This window comes from Trachypithecus francoisi, unplaced genomic scaffold (assembly GCF_009764315.1).
Source record: "Trachypithecus francoisi isolate TF-2019V2 unplaced genomic scaffold, Tfra_2.0 Lachesis_group20, whole genome shotgun sequence".
In the NCBI taxonomy this organism is placed as follows: domain Eukaryota; kingdom Metazoa; phylum Chordata; class Mammalia; order Primates; family Cercopithecidae; genus Trachypithecus; species Trachypithecus francoisi.
The window spans coordinates 71,709,104-71,728,998 of record NW_022681466.1 but is presented as its reverse complement, the minus strand read 5'-3'; the positions used below and the strand labels follow the sequence as shown (position 1 = coordinate 71,728,998).

The 19,895-nt window shown below is 47.6% G+C and overlaps 1 protein-coding gene and 1 pseudogene across 7 annotated transcripts in view; both read right to left on the bottom strand.

The window, feature by feature from the left end:
• Positions 1-19,895, bottom strand: part of VPS53 (VPS53 subunit of GARP complex) — a 164,512-nt gene that overhangs the window by 102,143 nt on the left and 42,474 nt on the right. For 3 of the 7 annotated variants that reach the window (XM_033185231.1, XM_033185234.1, XM_033185233.1), the window contains exons 5-7: positions 11,299-11,385; positions 5,802-5,917; positions 3,296-3,415 (exon numbers count right to left, since the gene is read on the bottom strand). In XM_033185231.1, coding sequence (XP_033041122.1) covers positions 3,296-3,415; positions 5,802-5,917; positions 11,299-11,385 — 323 coding nt within the window. Of the gene's footprint in view, positions 1-3,295; positions 3,416-5,801; positions 5,918-6,703; positions 6,723-8,852; positions 8,873-11,298; positions 11,386-19,895 lie in introns of those variants that run through there. The other 4 variants (XM_033185235.1, XM_033185236.1, XM_033185232.1 and 1 more) reach the window with 4 other exon arrangements.
• Positions 6,710-8,054, bottom strand: LOC117066568 (annotated as a pseudogene).

Here is a 19,895-nt window from a genome sequence, read left to right as displayed (position 1 = left end):
CTGTGCCCCGTAATAGGAGGAATCAGCCGCTGTCCACGTCTGTACCCACACCGTGAAGGCTCACGCCAGGTGGCAGGGGTGGGCCTCCGGGTCTGAGAACTTTAGCAGTAGCCAGAGGGGCTGCCAACACCCAGGAAGACCAGGGAGCCTCCAAGCCTAGGAGATCAGCCGCTGGGACACCCACCTGACAGGTTTCTCCAGGTCTGGCCCCCTCACTTTGGAAGAGCTGTCTGTGATAACACTTGGCCAAGCAGCAATTCCCACTTCTCGCCCACGAGCAGGTAGCAGCTAAAGAGCATTCTTGATCAGACTAACAGAGAATGTCAAAAATAAAAACGAGGCCGGGCGCGGTGGCTCACGCCTGTCATCCCAGAACTTTGGGAGACTGAGGCGGGTGGATCACCTGAGGTGTCAGGAGTTTGAAACCAGCCTGGCCAACATGGCGAAACCCCGTTTCTACTAAAAATATAAAAATTAGCTGTGCATGGGTGGTGGGCACCTGTAGTTCCAGCTACTCGGGAGGCTGAGGCAGGAAAATTTCTTGAACCCAGGAGGCGGAGATTGCAGTGAGCTGAGATTGTGCCACTGCACACTACAGTCTGGGTGATGGAGTGAGACTTAGTTTCAAAAAATCAATGAATACAATAAAAATGAGCTTTCAGCTAAGAATCACCAAACATTTGAGAAATGTTACAGAGAGAGAACTGCCACGCTGAACAAACTGAAGATCTTACACTAGGGGACAGAGAAATGGAAGAGGCAGCTCAGCACTTTAACATACAGATAATTTCTATTCCGTGGGAGATATATGAGAATATTATGCCCATGAGAAAAGAATCAGCTAGATATGCTGAAAATTAAAAAGCTGGATTGTTAAAATAAAAATTCAACAGCTGGGCCAAATAGCAGACTAGATGCAAGTGAAGAATAAATTAAAACAGGAAGACTGGGTTGAGGAACTCTTTCAGAAAGCAGTTCAGAAGGACAGAGAGACGGAAAGCATGAAAGGGAAATTAAGAGACATGGCAGCAGATCTAGAAGCTCCAATGTTCACGTAGCAAGAATTCCACAAGGAGAGAATGCAGAGACCAAGTTGTAGAGACTACCCAAAGAAAGGAATAAAGGAGAATAATTTCTTAAGAGTATGAGAAACTCAGGAGTCTTCAGACGAAGAATACAACTGGGGCTAGGTACAGTGGCTCACGCCTGCAATCCCAGCACTTTGGGAGGATGAGGAAGGAGGATCACTTGAGCTCAGGAGTTCAAGACCAGCCTGGGCAACACAGGAAGATCCCACCTCTACAGAAAAATGTTAAAAATCAGCCAGGCATGGTGGTATTTGCCTGCACTCCGGGCTACTCAGGAGGTGGAGGCAGGAGGATGTCTTCAGCCCAGGAGTTCCAGGTCGCAGCGAGCTATGACCACGCCACTGCACTCCAGCCTGGGCAACAGAGCAAGACTCTGTCTCAAAAAAACAAAGCAAGACACTCATCTTACTAGCTACAAGGGAAATGAAAATTAAAGGAACTGGATACCGTTTTCAACCACCAGAGAGAGGAAAATGAAGAACAACAACATCACATGTGGCTGAGGGTGCGGGGAAAGGTGCTCTCAGCTGAGGGTGCAGGGAAAGGCGCTCTCACAATTCACAGACTGCACTACAAGTATACAAAGCTCGCTGCAGGGCAAATGGGCAGTAGTTACTAAAATTTTAAATGTATGTAAACCTATAACCCAGAATCTGTCCTAGAGAAATACTTGCATATGTGCAAATGGGGGCATATTTTAAGATTTAGAAACAAACGATCTAATGCCATACCTGTGGCGTGTTATACTACGGGAGTCTGTGCATCAATTCCAGAGAATGAAGCAGGTCTATACACACTGACGTGAAAAAAAAATCTAAAAAATTCCAGAGAATGAAGCAGGTCTATACATACTGATGTGAAAAACAAATATCTAAAATACACGTGGTTGAAAACAAAAAGCAGTTTTTAGAATAAAGCGTAAGGTATGAAACCATTTAGTTAAAACAAAGCAAAACCAAAACCATTAACTGAAACTATAGATTTATGTAAATACACACATAAAAATCCAGAGCGATATCCATTAAACTGATAACAGTTACCACCTCTGGAGAGAACAGTGGGATTCTGAGGTCTAGGCAAAGGGAACTCAGGCTTCATCTGTATATATATTTGACGCCTCCCAGGTTCAAGTGACTCTTCTGCCTCAGCTTTCCAAGTAGCTGCGATTACAGGCAACCACCACCATGTCCAGATAATTTTTGCATTTTTACTAGAGACGGGGTTTCAAAATGTTGGTCAGGCTGGTCTCGAACTCCTGACCTCAGGTGATCCACCCGCCTCGGCCTCCCAAAGTGCTGGGATTCCAGGTGTGAGCCACAGGGCCTGGCCGTGGCTCATTGTATTTTCTAAAGACCATCACAGCAATCTATCCCATCCCACGTGCTTTTTGTAACGATGTGACTTTGACATTCCTCCCGTTAGCGTTAGTGGGTGGGAGAAGACTATGTTCCTTCCTCTTGAATCTTAGCAGCCTTGTGACTATGGCAGAAGTGATGCTATGAAATTTCCAAGGCTTGTTTCTCTTGGGACGCTCATTCTTGGAACCAGCCACCTTAACATGAGGAAGTTCAAGAAGCCCATGGAAGACAACACAGAATCCCAGCCCAGGCCTGGCTGAGCTCCCAGCTGAGAGCAAGTACCAAGGTGCCAGCCATAAGAGGGAGCCAATGCATCCTCCAGTCCCTCTTGAGCTGCCTCGGCTAATGCTGCACGGAGCAGGGATGAGCCGGTCCCCCTGAGCCAGGCCAAATTATACATGCAAAACAATTATTGTTTTAAGCTACTAAGTTTTGTGCTGGTTTGTTACAAAGAAATAGATACCTAGAACAGTTTCCCTCACAAATGGGGACAGCTGAGAGTTGTCCATATACACAACTGCAAACTATCTACCATAGGCAGCTTTAGAAGACACGGTAAGGAGTATCATGGGGGATGCCTGCACCAGACAGAGTCAGATCATGTACCATCTGAGGTTTCTTCACACAATAAGATTCTGCAGTGAACATGCTGAGTTAAGTGCTTAAGCACCTCCTAGTGCCAGGTCCTTTTCTGAAAGCAAGATCACTTCCTCCGGGGATGGTTTACCTTTCAGAAAGCTGCCAGATCTGTGGAATCCCCATAGACTTTTCCTCTGGGGACAGTTTACCTTTCAGAAAGCTGCCGGATCTGTGGAATCCCCATAGACTTTTCCTCTGGTGACAGTTTACCTTTCGGAAAGCTGCCGGATCTGTGGAATCCCCATATACTTGTGGAAGTGTTCCAGGACATTCATCACACCCTGAAGGAGATTAGCAACTTCTCCGTACTGTCTTCGCCTGGTCATGGCTCTGCAAGGAAAGAGCAAGTTTAAAAGTCTAGAAAAACACTAAGGACACAAGATACAGACACAGAACAACCTACTCCAGCTCTCAAACAGACATCAACTCAGCTGAATCGACGTTCACTGAGTGCTGAGTATATAAGCTGCTGTGCGCTGTGGGAGGCAAAAAACAGGATCTGGTCCAAATCCTCAAGGTGACATCATATAGTAAGGCAGAGAGTCAAGTACACATCTAACTAGTATAAAATAGGATGAACTAGGTTCTAAACAGAAGTGCACGTTACGTGCTATGGTGGGAAGAATGTGTGAGTGATTAATTCTCATTCGGTGTGGGGACGGGAATCTGGGAAGACGATGGATTTAGAATTTGGGTTGGATATTTTGGGATTAGCAAGCTTGGGACAGAGAACAGGGGTAGGGATGTTACTATCTGAGGATTACAGCCTATGAGCAAACCAAACACATCTTTCCAGGACAAAACAAAGGGCATGGCCAGGCGCGGGGGCTCACGCCTCTAATCCCAGCACTTTGGGAGGAAGAGGCGGGCAGATCACGAAGTCAGGAGATGGAGACCATCCTGGCCAACATAGTGAAACCCCATTTCTACTAAAAATACAAAAAATTAGCTGGGCGTGGTAGCAGGTGCCTGTAATCCCAGCTACTCGGGAGGCTGAGGCAAGAGACTCGCTTGAACCGGGGAAGTGGAGGTTTCAGTGAGCCCAGATCGTGCCACTGCACTCCAGCCAGGAAGACAGTGTGAGACTCCCATCTCAAAACCAAAAACAAAAATACAGAAAGGGCACGGCTTTAAATATTAACTGAAATCTGCAGGTTCTGAGGCATCTGTGTCAGAGACCTCTACTTTCCCTACTGCTAAGGTTAATGTCGCTTCAATAAAAGGATGCTGATAAAATCAAGTTACATACAGGGAGGAAATATAAACTATTAGATCTAAATTTTTCATTAGGGTTGGGCTATTTCATTACATTTATAATTTATGATTTGCCATAAGAGGCATAGAAAAAGACAGGATCAAGTTCAAGTCAAGGTGTTACACTGCTACCAACATTGCTATCACTGCCTGTTCTCACCACCGCCTGTTCCCACCAGCGCCTGTTCTCACCACCGCCTGTTCCCACCAGCACCTGTTCTCACCACTGACTGTTCCCACCAGCACCTATTCTCACCACCACCTGGTCTTAACCACTGCCTGGTCTCACCAGCACCTGGTCTCACCACCGCCTGTTGTTCTCACCACTGCCTGGTCTCACCAGCACCTGTTCTCACCACTGCCTGTTCTCACCACTGCCTGGTCTCACTAACGCCTGATCTTAACCACCGCCTGGTCTCACCAGTGCCTGTTCTCACCACTGCCTGGTCTCACCAGTGCCTGTTCTCACCAGCACCTGTTCTCACCAGTGCCTGGTCTCACCACCGCCTGGTCTTAACCACCGCCTGGTCACACCAGCACCTGGTCTCACCAGCACCTGGTCTCACCACTGCCTGATCTGATGGTTTGTTGGACACCCACCACCCAAGAAGGAACAAATGTGACTGCCCTCTGGTCTCCCTCTGGCCCCTGCTCTCATTGCTCACAGGGGAGTGGACCAGGGGTCCCTGGAGCTCATCCAATACCTAGAGAGGTCAGGAAGGGGCCCCGCCCCTCCTCCTCTTTCCCTCAAGGCACTCTCCCACTTCCCCTACCCAGGACTTCGAATGCTGTATCTCAGTTTCTGTGAAGATGAGCTTTCCCTGTCCACACACAGAATCACACTGAGGCTGGAGCAGGGGGAGTCCCCAGTCTGAGATGGGCCACAGAGGTGAGCTGGAGTGTCAGAATCTTGCTAGTAAAGGAGGCTTTAGACTGCTTCTTGGTAGTAAATAACCAGCTCTTCCTTCTAATACTATTTCTAATGTTCTGATGTATCATTCCCTCTACAAACCAAATGGAAAGCTAATAAAAAGTAGATTGAAAAAAAGTGGTTTGAATGATTGAGTTCTGTCTCCTATATAGGGTCTCTTTGATGACAGCACAACTCAGCCCAACGCAAGTAGGAAACTCGCCGAGGCAGAAGCAGCCAGGAGTGAATGTGGGCCCGTGCCCCTCTGTCTGCCGTGACGGTACAGAGCTGCAGCCTGAAGACGGGTCATATTCTCGGAGTCATTCTGAGAGGCTTCCTGGGTCCCCTTCTGACCGGCTGCCAGTGTTCGTCAGGTTTTGAACACCAGAGGGCACAAAGCAAAAATGGTGACTGGACACTTGAAGCCAATTTGCAGAAGGTGGGACGGGATGGTGAGACTTTCCCGGCTGAGAAGTAAACAGGCTGACAACACCATTTTCTCTATGTGACACATCTCCTGTGGCCCCAGAAGAAAAAGTTGCCATTGCTTACTCGAGGGAGTCGACACCTCCTGCCAGCATGTGTAGGTGGTTCAGTGTGGTGATTGAGGTGGTCAGGTGGCGTTTGGCGTGATCTAATTGCTTAATATCACGGGTGATTTCTTTCACCTAAACATTGAAAAACCAAAGAGAGAAAGGAAGACGGTTAAGAAGGATGTAAAACGCTGCTGCAAGTAGCTCCCTAAGAAACGAATGCAGATGAAGCAGGGAAAAATCTCAGGTTAGCAAACATTCTCACAATACAAAATCACAATAATTTCCAGCATTTAAATTTAATGTGGCATCTCTTTGGACTTTACTTGGGGTTATAAAACCTTCAGCTGCGAGCATGAAAGGAACTTTATTTTTTACCCCAAATGAAATGATCCAAATGGCAATTCAGTATTGAGCATACAGGACAGAGCAGGCACGCACGGCACCGTTCCTCCTGAACAAGGTGAGGAAAGTGTGCCTTCTGGTGCTGACGCCGCTGGGCCGTACAAAATGCCTCAGTCAGCACATGGTACTCAGACGGTCTTTCCTAACGGAACGAGGGCCTGAGCTTTCAGCAAAGACTTTCAAATCTCAAGAAGGCTGAAATAGAAGCCGTGTAACACACGCTTAACATGTAAGTTACCAGGAGGGCAGGAGCAGTCTTCGGGGAGTGAGAAGGCAGTTGGGGGAGTAAGAGCCTGACAGTGTTGTTTCAGCAGGTCCAAGGGAAGAGACGCTGTCTCTGGGAATGCAAGTATATTTCAGTCACCAGAAAAGCATATTCAATAGAGAAGCTGGAAAAACTCCCCAACTTTACCAACACCCAGGTGAAATCATCCACTGTGTTTCTTCATCCACGCTAAGAAACTTTCTGTGTGTGTGTGTGTGTTTTATCACGCCACATTATTTTTAATTACGTACAAAGATCTAACACGTCACGCACGGACCATTCCACCCGCTGCTCTGCTTGGCTGCCAGTCTCGTCTCTCTCTTCCGCAATGGTGAGGCGGGTACCCTTTCCTCGGGGAAGAGAAATCCATGGTCTGTTGCCAATAGTGAAAATGTTGGAAAGCCGAGAGGCAAAGCTGTTGCCACTGGCGTCTTTCACATGAACCACGTCAAAAGATCCAGGGTGCCTCTCTCTGTTGGGGTCACACCAATTCTTCCCAGGTTGGCACCTCCAGTCACCATACACAGCTTACCAGTGTCGAACTTGATGAAATCAATAATCTTGCCAGTCTCCACATCAATCTGAATGGTGTCATTCACCTTGATGAGGGGTCAGGGTAGCGGACGGTGCAAGCATCATGGTCACCAGATGAGGGACTCCTTTTGTGTCCACAAAGATTTTTCTCACTTTGCACAACTTGTACTTGGCCTCCTCAGGTGTAATACGATGTACAGCAAAGCGACCTTTGGTGTCACAGATGAAATGGAAATTCTCGCCTGTCTTGTCAATGCTGATGACATCCATGAACCCAGCAGGGCAGGTTACATCAGTTTGGACCTTGCCATCGATCTTAATGAACCGCTGCATGCAAGTCTTCTTTCCTTAAGTCTGTTCCTTAGGAAAATGATGAGGGGGAGACACTCTCAACGTGGGGGACCGTGGACGGACGAGGAGCCAACACAGCAGTCCACTTATCCAGCACCCAATGCTTTGGAGCTGCCATGCGCTTCAGACGCTCCTTGGCACCAGGAGCCATGGCTGCGTTAGGCAAGGAACGGGGCCTCCGTCTTCCGGTGCACGCAGCGAAACTTTCTCAACAGCAATTTGGTTGCCCAGGTTCTGTGATACCTGGAAGGAAGGGACTGCCCTGGATACCAAGCACAAACACTGCAGTCACGGGATAGATGCATCCCACTAAAGGGAGAAACTCGGCAGTGAGTTCGTGTGCCCCGTGAACTCACAAAGGTTACGACCTGCCCAGCTCGAGTCCACACCCACAATCCTGCAAGCCTCACCTGGATCTCAGCTGGAAGAAGCCTCTTTCATGGGGACTTCCCAATCTAGCCTGCCTTCCTTCTACAACCCCCAAATAACCTCTGTTTCCACTGAATTTAAAAAAAAAAAGTTTAGGACCCACCACTACTTTACCAAACACTTGAATTTGGGGCAAAAAAAAAAAAACAAACCAACCCTGGAGTGGTGTCACAAGCTAGATATAGAAGGCTAAAAACTGGCCCTGTAATCTGATCACCCACTTGCTGCTCTGAAATCAGCATCCTTTTTCCTACAAGAAAATCTCTGTATCTCCTCCAGGGTTTTTAGCTTCGGTCTAACATAGGGAGTCTTTATTTTTTATTTTTATTTATTTATTTATTTAATTTATTTATTTATTGAGACGGAGTCTCGCTCTGTCGCCCAGGCTGGAGTGCAGTGGTGCGATCTCGGCTCACTGCAGCCTCCACCTCCCAGGCAAGCGATTCTCTGCCTCAGCCTCTAGAGCACCTGGGATCATAGGTGTGCACCATGACGCCTGGTTAATTTTTGTATTTTTAGTAGAGACACAGTTTTGCCGTGTTGGCCAGGCTGGTCCTGAACTCCTGGCCCAAGTGATCGGCCCTCCTTGGCCTCCCCAAGTGCTGGGATTACAGGCGTGAGCCACGGTGCCCGGCCGCATCAGGGGTCTTTAACCACTGTGTTCAAAGTCACAGTCATCTACGACTCTTCCTGGTCCCTGCATCATTAAGTCATTAAGTCCTAAATATTATTCCTCTGCTTCATCTCAAGAATCTATCCCTTCTCTCTATTCCTTGTTCAGGCCCTCAATGCTCTGCACTGGAGCTGACTAGTCTCTTTATTCCCAGGATCTCCCATCACTCCCCATCCCACAGCCTGTGTTTCTCTAGATAAACTGAACCACAAATTTTTCCCTAAACAAAGCCTTCAATGGCAGGGCATGCCAGGGGTACTCAGATAAAACCTACATGAGACCTCCCGCGAGACAGAATGCCCATGGTTGATTCGCCTCAACAGTTGCCCATGGGCAGCGAAAACGGGCAGAGCTGAAGTGGGAGGTTTTAGAGTCAGACAGATCGAGGGCTGAACCCCAGCTCTACCACTCACCAACACTGCATCCTAGAACACGTTTCTCAGCCTTGCGGAGTCTCAGTTTTCTCATCCATAAGATGGGTAATCACAAAGATAATAATGATCCTAAAACCTAGTTCAGAAGGACGTTGTGAGGGCTACATTAGAGTGCTGGCACAGAGCAGCCAGCACAGTGCTGACACTGAAAGAGCTCAAGAAAGATCACTTCTCCGATGCAGGGAGGCCCCTGAAACTACTGCCACGGAATGAAAGATGAAATGCTCCTGATTACTGTAAATACAAATCGCATGCAGGACTGTATAAAGACAATGCCAGGATGGGCTGCCAGAATGAGCCAACAGCACATGATGTGCTTCCCCTGCAGAGAGCCTATGAACAGACATGCAGTCAGGGAGGTTTCACATCACCAGGATTCCTATCCCAGAAAAGCAGATGTTCATAGCTCTGGGAATGGAATGCGACCCTCGTGGAGAGCCTATAAACGGATGCATGGGGGGCGCCTGTCCACATGGATAAGATAGGGCTATAAACACCCTCATCTTGCCATGGCTCTTCTAGGCCTCTTTACGGTTAAGGCGTACCACCTTCTGAGAATTTCTGGTCTAACCGGTTGTCTAGCTTCACGTCCTGTTTCTCTGGATTGTTTGTAACCAGCTTTTGCTGCAACTGTCCCTGCTGATTAATATCTTGCTAATCATAGGTTATGGAAAGACTGTGTTCCTCCTGTTTTAAGGCTCTGTTAGAAATTACTGATGCACACACTATATTGTAAATTCTTATCTCTGTATACTGTACTTCTGCATACAGATGTTATGTTAAAGAATTACTTCATCCCCATGTGACCATCTCACCTCATAATCAAATGACCCTAAATCCTTCACTAACCTACCCCCGGCCTCACTAAACTTAATAATAAATGCTGGCATATCCAGTGCATTGTTGGCACCGTGGGACCAGAAGGCAGTGACCCCCCTGGACCCAGCTTTCACTATCTTGTGTGTGTCTATTATTTCTCGACTTGCCAATCCGCCCGGCAACAAAGAGAGAGCCCAGCTGCATTGCGGGCTGCTGGCCAGATCCCGCAATAACCCCCTCACTCCCACCACTTCCTCCCTTCAGCACAGCAGCACTGTGCAGGAAAGCAAACTGCTTTAAAATAAGACATCTCATAACTTGGGAGCAAACTGTCAGTGCAAACCCCCTCGGTTGGAAGAGGAAGCATACTCCAGAACTCGGATTAGCATCATAAGGATATCAATAAATGCAATCAGCTCCAGCAAAAGCAGCGTGGGACGCTCTCACTGATCACCATGCTTTGAGACTCCTGGGTGCTGCTGGGTGTGGTGCCTCCTTGGGGAAGGACCACAGAAAATCCAGGTCCCTAGAATATGCTCAGTGCTCTTCATATGTTTAATTTTCACAACAACCCTGTGAGGCAAATGCCATTATTCTTATTTTACGGTTGAAGAAACTGGAATCCTGAGACAATTGAGAGACAGGACATTACTGAGTCCGAATCTGAACCCAGGATCCAGCACTTCCCAGCGCGTCCCACGGGGGAGGAAAGGGTGAATGAATGCTGGGTTCTCGGTCTTCAGAGCAAGCTTCTGAGCACATCACTGGGGGACATAGATTTGTCAAGGGGGAACTCAACCAAAACCACACACGTGGATCATGGGTAGGGGATATCCCCCCTCCCTGCATCCCTCCCTCCTCCCAGCTCCAGGACCATTCTCAGTGTGCACCAAGCTACACACCACACATCTCGATGGAGAAATGCATGCTACCAATACCAAGAGATGTTAGAGAAAGGAACATCCAAAATGACTAGGAAACTATTTTCAGAAAGGAGAAAAAAAATTGCAGCTGGGCACGAGGGCGCACACCTGTAATCCCAGCACTTTGACTGTGTAAAGGCCGGGCGCGGTGGCTCACGCCTGTCATCCCAGCACTTTGGGAGGCCGAGGCAAGCGGATCATGAGGTCAGGAGATTAAGACCATCCTGGCCAACGTGGTGAAACCTCCTCTCTACTAAAAATACAAAAATTAGCCGGGTGTGGTAGCAGGTGCCTGTAATCCCAGCTGCTCAGGCGGCTCAGGCAGAGGAATCACTTGAACCTGGGAGGCGGAGGTTGTGGTGAGCCGAGATCACACCAATGCGCTCCAGCCTGACAACAGGGTAAGACTCCGTCAAAAAAGACAAAAAAAACCCAAAAAACAAAAAAGCTGCCTATTTAAACCCAGGGCTGCAAACGCAGTGCAGCAGAGATGGTGAGTCACTGCTGACCAGCAGCTCCCCCTGAATTGATCTGAACGCTTTCCTAGGGGCTTGCTTTAAGATGCAGATGACCGTGATTGGCAGGAGGTGACATTATTAGAAAAAGCTCCTTATTAGAATGCCTAGATGAGAGGCTCACTTCCTCTTTTGGTGCAAAAAAGTTAGGAAGAAATCAGAACTCACCATTTGCTCTGATTTTTCAGCTTTGTCTTTGATGTCTTTGATTTTGCCAAAGAGCTGCTGGATAGCTTTCTGAGCCTCTTCAAGTGCCTAGAGTAAGAGAAACACATGAAAAACAAGAGGCAGCTCGAGACAGCACCAGTCACTACGCTGTAATCCATGCTAGGCACAAAAGACATTTCCATAAAGCTTTCCTGACTCGTTGTGCTTATGCCAACGATTTTTCTGTACCAAAATAGTAGAGACCTATAGCGTCCGGTATCTGCGTACAGGCAAACACTCGGGACTCTTACCAACGTGCCTCACAAAGTTTTAACTTAAAACTAAATGATTCCCCCCATCTCAGTGATTACTGTACACGTTACTGATAACAGCAAATAGGACAAGTATATCTCTGTGTGTGGGTGTATGCAAGCAACCATGCAGAGTGACCTTCAAAGCCTCCTACAGAGGGACGGGGTAGCTCTAAATTGGGGCGAGGGAAAGCTCTGGACTTGGAAGTTCCAGACTGTGCCTTCAAAAAAGTCTGAACCGTGAATGGGGACTCCAGAACTGCAACAAATCTTAAAGACTTTCATAGTAAGTCGTTTGAAAACCAATGAAATGCACTTAGAAAGGAAGGCTGGACGGGGCACAGTGGCTCATGCCTGTAATCTGAGCACTTTGGGAGGCCGAGGCAGGCGGATCACGAGGTCAGGAGGTCGAGACCATCCTGGCTAACACAGTGAAACCCGTCTCTACTAAAAATACAAAAAATTAGCCGGGCGTGGTGGCGGTGCCTGTAGTCCCAGTTACTCGGGAGGCCGAGGCAGGACAACGGCGTCAACCCGGGAGGCGGAGCTTGCAGTGAGCCGAGATCGTGCCACTGCACTCCAGCCTGGCAGACAGACAGAGCGAGAATCCATCTCAAAAAAAAAAAAGGGGGGGGGGCACTGAATGCTAACGGTGGCTCACACCTGTAATCCCAGCACTTCAGAGGCTGAGGCAGGAGGACTGCTTGAGCCCAGGAGTTCAAGACTAGCCTGGGGAACATGGCGAGACTCAGTCTCTGAGAAAAAAAAAAAAAGTTAGCTAGCCAGACATGGTGGCACACGCCTGTAGTCTCAACTACCTGGGAGGCTGAGGTGGGAAGATTACTTGAGCCTGGGAGGTCAAGGCTGCAGTGAACTGTGATCATGCCACTGCACTCCAGCCTGGTGACTGAGCAAGACCTTGTCTCAAAAAGCAAGCAAAAAGCTAATGGTGAGCCCAGTATTTCCACTGACATAAAAACCTGCAAAGACTGATGCTATACAATAAAAGTATCACAACACGGCTGCAGCTTCTGCCGGGAGGGGAAGCAACATGAGAGCAGCTGTGAGACGTGGAGCCCAGAAAGTGTCTGTGAGCGCCAGCAGCCTGTGGACGGGCACAGACCGTACGCACTGTAATCAAGACGATGAATTCCTGCGGCAGTTATAGCACTAGGCACGAGTCAGCATCTCCTTAACTCACTCCTTCAGTCATTCAATGAGTATTTACTGAATGCCTCCCATACACCAGGCTTGATTCTGAGCATGGGGAATCCAATGGGAAACAAGACAGTATGGTCCCTCTCTCTGTCCTCAAGGAACAAACTTACTTTGAGAAGTAAGTAAGGGGGAGGAGATCCTGGAAAAACAACAAAATAAAGAAACAAGTGTGTCTTTATTTTGGACACACAGGTGTTCCTAAGTGTGACAGGTGTGGTGAAGTTATGCGGAGTGATGAGAATAAGGCAGATGGTGGTCACGGAAGGTCTCCTGAGAAAGAGCACGCGAATCAGGGCTGCGGGAGGAGGAGGTGTCAGAATTTGTAGATTTGGAGTAACAGGATTTTTTTTTTTTTTTTTTTTTGACATGGAGTCTCGCTCTGTCGCCCAGGCTGGAGTGCTGTGGCGCCATCTCAGCTCACTGCAACCTCCGCCTCCCAGGTTCAAGCAATTCTCCTGCCTCAGCCTCCTAAGTAGCTGGGACTACAGGCGCTCACCACCACACCCAGCTGATTTTTTGTATTTTTAGTAGAGACAGGGTTTCACCATGTTAGCCAGGATGGTCTTGATCTCCTGACCTCGTGATCCACCTGCCTAGGCCTCCCAAAGTGCTGGCATTACAGACATAAGCCACCGCACCCGGCCTGGAGTAAGAGGATTTTAAGCAGAGAGAACAGCAAATGCCAAGACCCTGACAGAGAAAAGACCTCAATGTTTTAGAGGTCCAAAAAGAAAGACAGTAGGTGGTAGTGTAATATCGCAGTGGGAAGTGTCTAGAAATAATCTGGAGGGGTAGGCAGGAGCCAGGGCATGGAGGGGCTCAAAGCATGAGCATTCTGGTCTAAGTGAAAATGAGAAGCCACTGAAGGGTTTTAAACGAGGGAGAGATGTACAGTTTACTTGTATAAAAGACTGTCCTGGCTGTTATGTGGCAAGAGAGTTGTGCAGGGGCAGGAGGGAAAGCAGGAGTGAAAGGCCTGTGAAAAGTTGCTACAGCTGTCTACACGAGACGGTGGAGGTCTAGACAAGGCAGCCGGTGCTGACGGGAAGACGCGGAGTGATTCAGGGTTTCTAGGAAGCTCTAATGCATAGGACTCACTGACGGACTCTGTGTGGGGAATGAGGGTGAGGGAAGAACCAAGGATGACTCCCGGGTTTTGGTTCACTGACTGAACTAGGGAATGCAGGAGGAGGACGGGTTCGACAGGCAGGTGTGTTGTGGTGGCTGGGAGGGAAGAGTCCCATCTGCAATACGTTAAGGGCACCTGAGCTGTGGCGGAATGTGTCCCCAAAGTCATGTGTTGGAAACATAATCCCCAGTGCAACGGTATTGACACGCAGGGCCTTTTTTACGAGGTGACCAGGTCATGAGGGGTTTACCCTCATGAATGAACGAATGGCATCATCCCGAGAGTGGGTTCTTGATAAAGGATCTGTTCAGCCACTTTCTCAGGCATGTGCATACTTTCTTGCCTTCCACCTCTGCCATGGGACGACGGGGTGAGAAGCCTTCTCCATAAGAAGCCCTTGCCAGATGTGGGCCCGTTGGCCTTGAACTTCCCAGCCTCCAGAATTGCAAGAAAGAAATCTCTTTTCTTTATAAATGATTGTCTATACTATTCTGTTACAGTAACATAAAACAGACTAAGAAAACTGGTATCAAGAAGTGGGCTATTGCTATAGTAAACACCTGAAAACATGGCTTTGGAACTGGGTAATGGACAGATGTGGAACAGTTTTGAAGTGAATGCTGGAAAAAGCCTGTATTGCTGTGAACAGAGTGCTAACGGGGATTCGGCTAATGGGGATTCGGCTGAGGGGATTCGGCTGAGGGGGATTTGGCTAAGGGGGATTCAGCTATGGGCTCAGAAGAAAAACAGAAATGCAGAGAAAGTCTAGAACTTCTTAGAAATGACTTAGTGGTTGTGACAGAGTGTTGGCAGAAATACAGACAGGAACCTGGGCACGGTGGCTCACGCCTGTCATCCCAGTACTTTGGGAGGCCAAGGCGGGCGGATCACCTGAAGTCTGGAGTTCAAGACCAGCCTGACCAACATGGTGAAACCCCATCTCTACTCAAAATACAAAAATTAGCTGGTGTGGTGGCGGGCACCTGTAATCCCAGCTACTCGGGAGGCTGAGGCAGAAGAATCACTTAAACCCAGGAGGCTGCAGTGAGCTGAGATAGCACCATTGCATTCCAACCTGGGTGACAAGAGCAAGACTCTGTCTCCACCAAAAAAAAGATAGCTTACTTGAGATCAAGTAGAGACATTAAGGTGGACATAAGATTCTGGAGCTGGAAAGAGAGGTGATAGGCTGGGATTTAAATTCAGAAGTCATTACTTTAGAGATGATATTTAAGTCTGTAAGATTAGAAGAAGTCACCTAGGAAGAGAGAATAGACAAAGAAGAGAAGACGGCACAGGGCTGACCCTTTGGTATGCCAGTATTCCAACGTCTAACATAAAAAAAGCAGAGATGCAGAGAAAAACCACCAGTGACATGAGAAAAAATCAGGGACAATGGGTGTTACAGAAGCCAAACAAAAGTGTCTGAAGGAGGAGGAAAGAGTGATTGTGCCTTCTGTTGTTAAAAGCTCACGTAAGATGCCAGGTGCGGTGGTTCATGCCTGTTACCCCAGCACTTTGGGAGGCCAAGGTGGGTGGATCACCTGAGGACAGGAGTACAAGACCAGCCTGACCAATATGATGAAACCCTATCTCTACTCAAAATACGAAAATTAGCCGGGCGTGGTGGCGGGCGCCTGTAGTCCCAGCTACTCAGGAGGCTCAGACAGGAGAATTGCTTGAACCCGGGAGGCAGAGGTTGCAGTGAGCCAAGATCATGCCATTGCACTCCAGCCTGGGTGACAAGAGCAAAACTCCGTCAAAAAAAAAAAAAAAAAAAAACTTCATGTGGATCACGAAGTCAAGAGTTCGAGACCAGCCTGACCAACATGGTGAAACCCCATCTCTACTAAAAATACAAAAATTAGCCAGGCATGGTGGCACGTGCCTGTAATCCCAGCTACTCAGGAGGCTGAGGCACGAGAATCGCTTGAACCCAGGAAACAGAAGCTACAGTGAGCCAAGATCATGCCATTGCACTCTAGCCTGGGCGACAGAGCGAGACTCCATTTCAAAAAAAAAATGAAGACACCTGCTACTGATTTTGACAACAGGGAAGTTGTTGGTGACCTCGACAAGAGCAGTCTCAGTGCAGTTAAGGGAATGGACAGCGATGAAAGGATGAAGCAGAGGCTGTGGTCACAGAGCAGGCCAGCAAAGGATGGCTGTGGGCTGAAGCCAGTCTGCCACATCCTCCACCTATTTTTGTAAACAATGTGTTTTTGGAACACAACCAAACCCATTTGTTTAAGCATTGTTTATAGGGATTTTGCCACAATGGCAGAGATAAAGAGTTACAACAGAGACCATATGGTCAGTAAAGGCTAAAATATTTACTATCTAGCCCTTAACAGAAAGTTTGCTGACCCTGGTATAGACTTTTCTTTTTCCCCAAGAAGTTTTTGCTATGAGAAGGGAAGAAAAATCGGGCAATAGATGGGGTAAAAGGAGTAATTTTTAAAGATGAGAAATGCTTGCATACGTCTGCTTGGGAATAGTTTAGCAGGAGAGAAATTTATTTGGGAGGGTAACGGGTTAATTACAGAAAAGGACTTTTTGAAACATAATGTTCTTGAATTGTTTAGTGCAGGGGACCCCAAGCCCTGGGCCGTGGGCCAGTACCAGTCCGTGGCCTCATAGGAACTGGGTTGCACAGCAGGAGGCGAGCGGCGGGCAAGTGAACAACCATGACCTTCTGAGCTCCCCGTCCTCAGATCAGCGGAGGCATTAGATTCTCAGAGGAGCGTGAACCACAGCAGGAGGTGAGTGGCAGGCAAGTGAGCGAGCACGACCCCCTGAGCTCCCCGTCCTCCGATCAGCGGGGCATTAGATTCTCAGAGGCGCGCGAATCCTATTGTGAACAGTGCACGCGAGGGATCTAGGTTGTGTGCTTCTTAACGGAATCAATCTAATGCGTGGTTATCCGAGGTAGAACAGTTCCATCCTGAAACCATGTCCCCCTCCCCGGTCCATGGGAAAACTGTCTTCCAAAAAACTGCTCCCTGGTGCCAAAAAGGCTGGGGACCACTGGTTTAGTGTATGAGTATTAGCCCTCTAGCAGGATTGTAAGTATCCTTTAGAACGGGGACCAAGGATATGAACAGTATTCCTGTAAAGCCTAGAGCTAAGCCAATCATCCATCTACTTTACCAGGGACACGCTGAGTTTATGACTCAGTATTAGTAGCTCCCTTTCCTTCTCAAAGTGACTCTGGTGATAAATCACACGGTCACCTCACCTACAGCATCTAACCAAGGCTACAGCACAGCGGGACCTTGGCAAATATCACCCGCTGATTAAAAGCACCACGGTGCACCTGTCAGAGTGCCGGTGCTGAGGCTGCTGCTCTGAGTAAGTGTGCTCGTAACCATTCCTCTAACTTCAGGCACCACCATGAGCGGTGGCTCAAAATCACAGCTTCAGGCTTTCTGTAAGTGTTCTCTATTTGGCTTATACAGAGTCTAATGTCCAAGAGGCTACATGGGATCAGTAAATACTAAACCCATTGAAACCTTCTAAAAAAGGCTGGATCGTGGAGTTAAAAGTACAACAGAGGCCCCTGTAGGCAACTGACCACCAGAAAGGACTGATCTTCTTGGACACAGCTCGCATGGAATTCTGTGACACTGCACGTCATGTCATGTTACGGGGACATGCCAATGGGATCACAGCCACTGTATTCTAGCCAAACACCCCAAAACATGACATTCAGCTAAGAAAGGCAAAAAAGGGGCTAAGTTATACGCTGAGGTCTCACATCTGAAGATGTCTGCACGATCCCATCTCAGAGAAAGGGTTTCTATTCCTTTCTCTCGTATGTTAAAACTGGCATCCTACCAGAACTGTCTCTGCTGAAGGTATCGCCTTTTTCTTCCAGCAAACACAATCTTACATGTCACAGTCTCCAAGACAGATAAACTATCTGCCAGACTTTTTTCTGGACGGAATGCTTTTGCTTGTTATAATAATGTACTGAAGTTGGGGAAATTTAATATAATTCATTTTGCAGAGTTTAAAAAGCTCGTCTGAAGTAGTCATGCTATCAAGCAAGTCCATTCTCAACACATACCCTAATACTTGACATCTAACCTCTGATCATCAGTCATAGAGAAAGAACATTGTTTTGCAACTGGAAGAATCATATGACCTACAAGCAGTTAAGGGTTTTTAAGAAATACCAAAATACCTTTACTACCAGGCTAATCAGAAAAGGTGCTGAAAGAATGATTCTGGCACTGTCCCTAGACACTTTTTAAAATAAAAATGTGGTTGGCCAGGCTGGGGGGCAGCGGCTCACGCCTATAATCCCAGCACGCTGGGAGGCTGAGGGTGGATTACTTGAGGCCAGGAGTTCGAGACCAGTCTGACTAACATGGCGAAATCCCATCTCTACTAAAAATACCAAAAAAATTAGCTGAGTGCGCTAGTGCACGCCTATAGTTCCAGCTACTCAGGAGGCTGAGGCACGAGAATCACTTAAGCCCAGGAGGCAGAGTGAGCTTAAGTGAGCCAAGATCGTGCCACTGCACTCCAGCCTGAGTGACAGAAAAAGACTCTGTTTCAAAAAAAAAAAAAAAAGTAGGCCGGGCACAATGGCACACACCTGTAATCCCAGCACTTTGGGAGGCTGAGGCAGGTGGATCATGAGGTCAACAGATCAAGACCATCCTGACCAACATGGTGAAACCCCATCTCTACTAAAAATACAAAAATTAGCCAGGCGTGGTGGCACGTAATCCCAGCTACTTGGGAGGTTGAGGCAGAGGAATCGCTTGAACCAGGGAGTCAGAAGTTGCAGTACGCTGAGATTGCGCCATTGCATTCCAGCCTCGTGACAGAGTGAGACTTCCTCTAAAAAAAGAAAAAAAAAAGTAATAATAAAATTAAAAGGTGGCTACTTTCCATTGCAAGCTGTATGTGGATTAAAAACAGAACTAATCACTCCAAAAAATGTCTGCATTTAATCTACCCCACTAGAGTTTCTGAACAGAACATAGGAGCTACAGCCTATATCTAAAGGTGTTCTAAAGCGGCGACTGTCGTGGCCCTCTTTAGGACTCAAATTCTAAACACACAGCCTGCATCCGAAAGCGTCATAAAGCAGCAACTGCGTTTAATCTGCCCCTACTGGAGTTTCTAAACTGAGCACCGGAGTCACAGCCTGTATCTGACAGTGTTTATAAAGCGGCCCTCTTTTAAGACTCAAATTTTGTAAACAGGAGATCAAAAGCAACCCACTGAATGAGCCCAGAAGGTTCAGCAAAGCCTGTTTCAGTATCTCTCTGTTTCTGTGCACCCTAGCTGTAGTCGCTACTCTGAATCTTCCTTGCCTCCTGGGGGAGACACTGAGCAGGCTCTTAAAGCCACAGGAGGTGGTGTGTGCAGAAGATAAGGAGTGCGGAACCTGGCACCGACTCTACTGCTTTCTTCTTTCTCTTTTTTCTTTTTGCAGAACTGTTGTTTGCCACCTTCGTAGATAGAGGGGCTCTGATTCACTGGAAATGCGTTAAGAAATAAGCGTCCTCTCTGGCTCTGAGGTGCATCTAATTTTGCAGTTTGCGCTATCAGAGAATTATGTTACCTTTATCCTGTGAGTCCACAGGCAGACTTTCAGAGATTTTAAGCTGATTTAAAGCCTTTTGTTGGCTTTAGACTGTTCTGTGAAAAATATAAGGTGCTATTATTCAAGGTTACTGGGAAGAAAATTAGATTTTTCCACTATTTTGCTACCATTTCTGTTTTCCAACTTAACACCTATCTGCTGGTTCCCTTTTCTTTTCTATTATATGGAAAAGCAACATGCTGGGCCAGGTGCAGTGGCTCATGCCTGTAATCCCAGCACTTTGGGAGGCCAAGGTGGGCAAATCACCCAAGGTCAGGAGTTCGAGACCAACCTGGCCAACACAGTGAAACCTCGTCTTTTCTAAAAATACAGAAAGTAGCCAGCCATCATGGTACAC